At 66.0% G+C, this 8,330-nt stretch overlaps 1 protein-coding gene across 1 annotated transcript; it reads right to left on the reverse strand.

The window, feature by feature from the left end:
• Positions 1-1,662: 1,662 nt before the first annotated feature.
• On the reverse strand, positions 1,663-7,201 carry WFIKKN2 (WAP, follistatin/kazal, immunoglobulin, kunitz and netrin domain containing 2). The gene is made up of 2 exons (XM_004608660.2): positions 6,605-7,201; positions 1,663-4,351 (listed from the first exon to the last, which is right to left on the reverse strand). The coding sequence occupies exons 1-2, from the start codon at positions 6,803-6,805 to the stop codon at positions 2,831-2,833; spliced, it is 1,722 nt and encodes a 573-aa protein (XP_004608717.1). The 5' UTR covers positions 6,806-7,201; the 3' UTR covers positions 1,663-2,830.
• Between the last annotated feature and the right edge of the window lie 1,129 nt (positions 7,202-8,330).

Consider the following 8,330-nt stretch of genomic DNA (forward strand, 5'->3'; position numbering starts at 1 on the left):
GTTAGACTCGGTGGGGTGGCCGTCCCCAACCCCGAGACCTTCAGCGCATCCTTTCTGAGGAGCTGCCAGGGCCGCAGAGACCCAGGACAGGCTCGGTACCAAGGACAGGCGAGCAAGGACCATGTGCTCGGGCCCAAATCATCGCAGATTCAAGACCCCCATTACGGAAGTGGGGGCCATAGGGATAGTACAGCAAGTAGGGCATCTGCCACCACCCCAGGTTTGATCCTGGGTATCCCATACGGACCCCCCGAGCACCGCCAGGAGTGATTCCGGAGTGCAGAGCCAGGAGTCGGCCCTGAGTAACGCCTGCTATGGTGGCCCAGGTACAAAATCAGAGCAAAACGTTTCCAAGTGCCGGATTGTCCCACACAAGTCAACCTGTGTGGGACTATCGGTTAGGAGAGGGTCTGTGAGAAACAGACACTTGGGCAGGGGAGCCCCGAGTTCAGGGCTGGCCTCGGGGCTGCCCTGCCCGCTCTCAGCCCGGGCCTGAGCACCTTCTCTACGAAGCTTCCAGAAGGCTTCCAGAAGGCTCCCAGGGAGAAGACAGAGCCCAGACTCAACCTTGGCCACAGGACTGGGAGGACAGTGACAGTCAGGGCTAAGCTGGGGGTGGGGGGCAATGGGGCCCGACAAGGGGCTCCCACCAGGGAGCAGAGCTGACCCGGTGGGCCCTGCTGTCCAGCTGCAGAGCAGGAGCCGGGACGCAGGCGCAACAGAGCGTGGCCAGGCTTGGGCGGCCCCCAGCTCCTCACTCCTCCTCTCTCAGGAGCTGATGGTCTCCAGCTTCTGGGTTCCGACCTCCCCCTGGGCTATCGGAGGAGGGCTGGGCCCGGCTGTGCAGGGGACGGGGGAATCTGTGTGGAGCCCCAGGGTGGGAGGGTGGACACAACTCAGGGCAGGAGAGTGGCCACAGGAGACCAACCAAGGCTGGTGCGATAGCACAGCAGGTAAGGTGTGTGCCTTGCATGCCGCCAACCCGGGTTCGATTCCTCCGTCCCTCTTGGAGAGCCCGGCAAGCTACTGAGAGTATCTCACCCGCATGGCAGAGCCTGGCAAGCTCCCCATGGTGTATTCAATATGCCAAAAACAGTAACAACAAGTCTCACAATGGAGACGTTACTGGTGCCTGCTCGAGCAAATCCATGAGCAATGGGGTGACAGTGATACAGTGATCCCAGAGGGTGCCCCAAGTCCTGCCAGGAACAGTGACCATTGAGTTCAGAGCCAGGAATAAGACCCAAGGGCCTCTGTGTGTGCCCCCCCACCCAATAAACAAGGGGCTATGTCCATCCAGGGAATCAAGACAAGTGTAGTGGGCATTTGGGGTCTGGGGTCTCCACTGCCTACCTCCTGCCCTCTCCTACCCGCCCCCCACCTTGGCACAGCAGAACTCAGCCTCACCCACGGTGGCATCTGGGCGAGGTGCCTGTCTGCCCCCAGACTGCGGTGATGGGGCGGGGAGTGGGGTGGGGGTCCCACTGAGCTGCATGTGCAACCAACACCTGGGGCTCTAGGGGAGCTCCCCCAACTCGGAGCAGAGTCCTGGGGAGGCTGTGCTTGGGCTCCATCCCCCCAACACACCCCTGCAGCCAGACACCCCCCCCTTGCACACCCTCCCCAGCTTAAAGAAGGAGCCCAGAGGCCAACACTGATCCTAGGAACTTTTAATTGGCGTTTCTCTCTCTACGAGTGAGGAAGAAACTAAGAGACCGTCCTTCTCTTGGGACAGACACAGTGAAGGGCTGAGGAGGGGAGGGAAGGCAGGTGTAGAGATGAGAGCGGGTTTCCCACATCCTTTGTGAGGGCCGGGGCTGCTGGACCCACCAAGGAGAGCCGAGACCGCATCTCCACCTCAGACCCCCGGGGCCGCCCAGTCGCTCCCTGCAACTCCCCGGGTGACCAGCAGGTGGGAGCACCGAGCAGCGTTCCTGCGCCGCCGAGCCGGCTTCCCGCCTCCCTTCTGACTCCACCACCCCCTCCCCGCCAGCTTTTCCTCCTCCTTTCTCGTCCCACCCCAATAGATGCTGCTTTTGTCCTAGGACGCCCGTGGCACGTGAAAGCGCGGTGCTGTCTGTCGCTCCAGAGGGACCACCGGACAGCCACAGCGCGGGCCAAAGGTGCAGGGATGAATGACTGGCACCTCCCCGGGGTCTGAGCGCCTGGCACCCAGGGAAGCGTTCAGAAAGGGTCTGCTCTCTAGTCTGGACCCGACAAACCAGCCTCCGCACAGAAAGGCCGCGCCTCCTCGGGTGCCCAGGGGTGTCATCGAGCGCACGGCCAGCTGGGGCGGGGCGCAGGCTGAGCACCCGGCAAATGCTGTGTGGGCCTGCTCCCCGCCTCCCCTCTCCTCTGCTCTCCCCCAGCACTCCCTGCTATGGGGGTGCAGGGGCTCTGGGCCCTCCCTTCACCTTGCAAAGTGATTTATTCCTGTTTGTGAGAGCTGGTCTCCCCCCCAACACCACCACCTACACACACACACACACACACAAACACACACACACACACACACACACACCATCTCTACCTACCTGGGGAGGGGGCAGCCCCACGGGGGAGAACAATGAACAATGCCTGTCTGCACTCGGATCATGGGGGCTATGGTGAGGCCTCGATGGGCTTCTTCGGGGGTCCCCCTCGACTTACAACAACATGGACCCCTTATTCCTCTCCGAGGCTGATGGCTGGCACTCGCCCAGCGGGCCTGACTCTGCCCCAGCGGGCCTTGTCCAGTTTGCTGACTGAGGGGCCCCTCAGGGTGGGAGAGGAGAGGAGGGGTAGGGTGGGCTGTGGGGGGCGGGGCAGGGCGGGGCTGGGGGGGGGGGGCTCAGTGCAAGCCCAGGAACTCCTTGAGGAGGTCGCAGGTCTTCTTCTGCAGGACCTCCCGCAGCTTCCTGACCCGCCGGGGGCTGGAGAGCCCCACGAAGCTGTCGGGCCGCAGCATGGCCATGCCGCCGTCCACCTCGCCCATGATGATGAGCGGGGTCCCGCCCACCGTCACGTTGGGACAGGGGCAGGCCCAGTCCACGTGCAGCAGCGTCACCTCCAGGGGCTCCTGGCCCAGGAACTTGAGGCCCATCTTCTCGTCCTTGAGCACCTCGTCCACCGTCACCAGGGCGCGCCCGGCGTCGGGCTCCTCGGTGAGCTCGGAGACGCGGCCCAGGATGACGAAGTCGCTGCGGCAGAAGCTCGTCACCAGCTTCTGCCGGGGCTTGCAGGCGCGGCAGCGCGGGCTGGCGCGCGGGAAGGGGCAGGACTCCTCGCAGGCCTCGCGGCTCTCGAAGTTGTTGCCGTTGCCCTCGCAGCCGCCGTACACGAAGGACTGGCACTGGCCCGTCTGGCCGTTGTAGGCCCAGCGGGGCGCGTAGGCGCGGCAGGGCCCCTGCAGGGCGGGCAGGCTGCACAGGGCCAGCGGGCCGCTCATGCAGGCGCGCGCGCACGCCTCGTAGGTGTCGAAGTGGTTGCGGTGCCGGAGGCAGCGGCCCGACGTGAACGTGAGGCAGTTGTTGGCCTGCGCGTCGAAGTGCCACCGGGTCTGCTCCTCGCCGCAGTCCTCGGGGTCGGGCGGCTGCAGGCACTCGGCCGCGGGGAAGGCCGTGCCGTTGGGGCCGCTGTCCACGCTGACCGGGACCTGCCCGGCCCCGACCACGGACAGCGGGAAGTCGGCGCGCAGGACCCCCGCGGCGTTGCGGGCCGTGCAGGTGTAGATGCCGGCGTCCTGCGGCTGGGCGTTGTAGATGACCAGCTGGGCGATGTTGGTGACCACCACGTTGCCCCGCACGTGGTTGGGCCGCAGGACCACGTTCTCCCGGTCCTCCAGCTGCTTCTCCCAGGTGACCTCGGGCCGGGGCCGGCCCACCACGTCGCACAGGAAGCTCACCGTCTCGCCCACGGTCACCGACTGGTGCGCGGGGTGCTTGAGCAGCGCCGGCGCGGCCAGGTCCAGCCCCGGCGTCTCCGGGGAGGTCGTGGTGGGGCGCGCGGTGGTCTCCGGGGGCGGGGGGCTGGTGTGGGGCCAGGTGAAGTGGTAGCGGCAGGTGACCACGGCCAGCGTGATGCCCTTGGAGCAGGCCTCGGCATCCATGTAGCAGCGGTTGTAGTAGGTGAGGCCGTCGGAGGCGCAGGTGAAGCTGGGCTCCTTCTCGCAGCGCTCCTTGCACTTGCACACGGCCTGCCCGTCCCAGATGTCGCACTCGGAGCCCTGCTGCAGGCACGTGAAGTGGTCGCACGTGGCCTCCGTGGGCATGCCCACCGGGCCCTTCCGCCCCTTCACGTCCATGTAGCGGGCCGCCACGCAGCTCCGGGTCCCGCACACGTTGGGGCAGCACTTCTCGTGGGTCTCGCACTCCTGGGGAGAGCGGGAGCGAGAGGCCTGAGCCACGCGGGGCAGGAAGAGACGCCCCGCCCCCCGCCCCCGTTTCCACGCCCCCACCGCACGTTCTGGGGAGGAGCCCCGGAGCGGGGGTGAGGGGGCACCATGGGTGAGAAGAGCAAACGGACACTGAGCACCCTCCCTTCTTTTGGCGGGGAAGCAGCACTCCCCGCCCCCCAGCGCTTGGGGCTCCTGCCGACTCCGGGCTAGGGGACCAGGGCTCGAACCCAGGCCGCCCGCGTGCAGAGCAGGTGCTCGGCTGCTGGGCTTCCCCTCGGAGCACTAGGACCTCTGTCCTCTCCTTCCATGCTCATCACCCACCTCGGAGTCACGTGCCTGTCACCTCCACTTCAGGGGGACACTAACAGAGGTCCAGAGAGACGGGGGTGGGGTGGGGAGGTGGGCTGTGCGGCTCTGAGGGGAGGGAGGGACCCCGCAGACAGGCAGCTGCAGGCTGGGGGCAGCATCGAGTGTTCCCTTCCGCTTCACCTGGAACCGAGGTTAAGCTTGGAACCAGCGCGCTGACTCTGGGCCTTTGTGTCTTTTAAAATTTTTCTCCCCCTTTAGAGGGTGCTTGTGGGAGGTAAGTGAAAGGGGTCACCCCAGTGCTAAGAGGGATGTTGCCCCCCCCCCACCGCCAGGGGCAGAGGTTGAAGGCTGGCCACGCTGTCGGGAGGAACAGCACTGAGGGCCCAGAGAGGCCAAAGCCAAAAGCAGGGTCCGGCCTTGACCCCACTCCCAGCCCAGGGACGCGTCCCCTGGACTGCCGTGCTCAGACCCCAGCTGGGGGGCACTCTCCAGGGAAGCCCCCAAGAAAAACAAGCCCCCTGTGTGGCCCAGGTCAGGCAGGCGAGCTGCCTGGAGCCAGCAGGGGCTCCCAGGAGCTCTCAGAGTCATGGCATTAGTTTAATTCCTCGAAATGAGCACCGCAGTCCGGAGCCGCCACATTCACCAGAGCCCACGGCAGTGGCTGCTAATCCCCTCCTGGTCGTGGTGCGGACGGCTCCCCGCCAGGGCGCTCCCGACCGCTCCTGCAGCCGCGGACATTCCACATCAGCTCAGGGGGAGCCCGGCCCCCGCGGCTGCTTGTTGACTGTTTTCCCCTCTGGCTCAGAATGGGGACTTTGTTTTGCAGCCTCTGCTTGACATCGGCTGCCAGGCTGCCGAGGGCTGCGAGGGGGCCGTGCTGGGACCCGGGTGGGAGGAGCTCAGAGCAGCGATGGAAGGGGGGCGCGGGGGGCGGGGGGGCGCCTGAGGGTCCTTCGGTTCCATTTGAGACTCTGACCCAGAAACTGGCTTCAGATGTGAAAGGCTGGTCCCTTCGGGACCGGGGCGGGCCTATTCTGGACACAGAACACCTGAGGGTACCCGGGGGCTGCAGAAGGACCCAGGCGATACCCAGGGGCTGTCCCCAGGGTCTCACTACCCTCAAGCCCTCCGCCCCCCCGTGACTGACCAGGCCAGCCCGCAGCCCTGAACAGACCCTGCAGCTAGTTATGTAAGGGGGCTTGTTTGGAAGGTGCTGCAATGCCCCCCGATCCCCAGCACCCATCCCTGTACCCCACCTGGCTGACGGGAGGCTCCTGGCCTGCTGCTGTCTCCAACTGCCCCATCCTCTGCCACGGAGTATGCAGGCTTCGCAGGAGTGTCTGGGTTCCCCCGTTTCCCGAGGTCCCCCCCACCAACAAGCAGAACTTCCGCCCACACACACACAGGGGTCAGCAGGCCCCCCCAGCACCAAGATGAGGAGCCGGGATGGTAGGGGACACCCAAGCCTACTGCCCGCTGCAGGGCGTCACCGGCGGGGGGGGGCAGGAGGAAGGCTGGAGCAGCCGGGAAGCCGGCAACGGAGTCCACTCCCTCCCATCACCCACAGGCCCACGCCGGGCTCCTCCCATCTGGTGCCCATCCACCGGGCCTGTTCGGGGGCTCTGGGTGCCAGCCTAGACCTCAGCTCTAGCATCAGCCCCACGTGGCTCCTCGACGGACGTGGTGCTGCCCATCCCGAGTGACCATCCTCCCCAGTCAGTCAGCCACAGTCGGCACGAGCTGACTGACCCACCGAGTCCAGCCACGTGGGATTCAGACACGGCACCTGCCCTCCTGCCTGGCCCGCCCCACCCCCACCTCCCCTGGCCCCCAGTTTTCTTCACCACCCGGGGTCCCACCTGCGTGCCCCCCACCCCTCCTTCACTGCCCACCAGCTCCGGCTTCCGGCCCCCAACTCACCTGGTCGGTCTCACATTCCCGCTTGCAGGTGCTCTGGGCATCCACCCAGAGGTTGGGGTTCATGTCATTGGGGCAGATGCCAGCATGGGAGTAGCGGATGGGTGGCAGCGCCAGGCCCTGCGGGGGCGCCCCCAGCAGCAGCAGGAGCACGGCCACCTGACCCCAGCGGGACCAGAGCCCCAGGCCCCCGGGGCCCCTCATGGTGCAGGCGCTGGCAGCTGGAGACCTCACCTGAAATGAGGCAGGGGGGCTGGGCCCCACCAGGCTCTTCTGGGGGGACTGCAGGCACCTTCCCCCCCACCCCCCAGCCCCACAGGCTTCCTTCCTCTCTGCTGCTCTGGCCGCAGCTGCCCGCGGCCTCCTCCAGCAAGTCAGCGGAGCCCGCTGGGCCGGCCCGAGTGAGTGAGTGAGTGAGTGAGTGAGCGGCTCCAGATGAAAGGGAAGCGTCTCCACCAGGGAACTCCTCCCGGGTCGCGGGAGAGGGGCCGCTGCGGGGGCGTCACCCGAGTGGGAGCTCTCGCCAACCTGCCTGCCGCCTGCACCGCGGGCCACTGACTAGTTGCAGAGGAAGCGGAGCTGGAGGCAGTTGGGGCCGTATGTGGCTCGGTGGGGACACCTGCTTGTTCTGGACTCCAGGAGGCCGTTTAACCCCTTCAGGGGCCAGGAAGGGCCTGGAGGGGGTGGGGGCAGCGGGCTGCAGGACACGCCAGCTCCCTGCAAAGGAGAGTTTTTGCCGGCCCCCTCTTCCTCCTCCTCCTCCACCTCCTCCTCCTCCTCCTCCACCTCCTCCTCCTCCTCCTCCTCCTCCTCTTCCTCCTCCTCCACCTCCTCCTCCTCCTCCTCCTCCTCCTCCTCCTCCTCCTCCTCCTCCTCCTCCTCTGGCCGGCCCCCTCCTCCCTTGGGCCACCTCCGAAGAACACACAATCGCTTGTTACGGGGAGGGACCCGCCTCGGGTTAGAAAGCGGCCACACTGGAGAGCAAATGACGTGGAAAAACAACAAGTTCCTGGTCACTGCGGGGCCGGGCCTGAGCCAAGCTGTGAGGTGTAAGCTGACTCCTGCACAGGCACCTTTCGGGGTGATCCCCAGGACACGGCGCCTTTGGGGGTGCTCCCCAGGATGTCGACACTTTTAGGGGGCCCGCAGGGACAGCAGCTCCCCAGCTCTGTTCTGGGCGGTCCTCAAGTTCCAAGTTGGATGGACCGTCTCCGCCCCGGAATCAACCCTGACACACACCGGACGCACTCGAGAGCCGACAGCAGCGCAGGCCTCTTCCTCGTGCCTCGAAGACCCTCATTGACTCCAAGCAAACCTGAACCTTCTAGGGGTGGGGACAGGATGGCGGCCATGTGCATGCTGGGGTGCTTCACCTGCCATACCCCTGCCCTGCCACACACCCTCAGAGCAGACGCGCCACCTGACGCTGGCCAACATCCCCTGGGAGCCTCCCTCCTGCCTGGGCAGCCTCTCAGGAAACCCTCCGCACAGCTGGTCCCCAGCCTCCTCTCAGCTTCCCAAGAGAAGCACAGAGAGGCCAAGCACCCACCCAGGTGTGGCAGGGACCTGGCAATGGCCTCCTTAGACCCCCAGTCAGCACCACAGTCAAGGCACAGCCAGATTCTGGTTTTCACAGCAAGGTGCCCGTGGACACTTGCTCTCTGGTGCCCCGAGCAAGGCGTCCACGGGGCACCAGAGAGCACCTTGTGAGGGGCAGACCAAGAGCTGG

Source organism: Sorex araneus, chromosome 3, assembly GCF_027595985.1.
Source record: "Sorex araneus isolate mSorAra2 chromosome 3, mSorAra2.pri, whole genome shotgun sequence".
In the NCBI taxonomy this organism is placed as follows: Eukaryota; Metazoa; Chordata; class Mammalia; order Eulipotyphla; family Soricidae; genus Sorex; species Sorex araneus.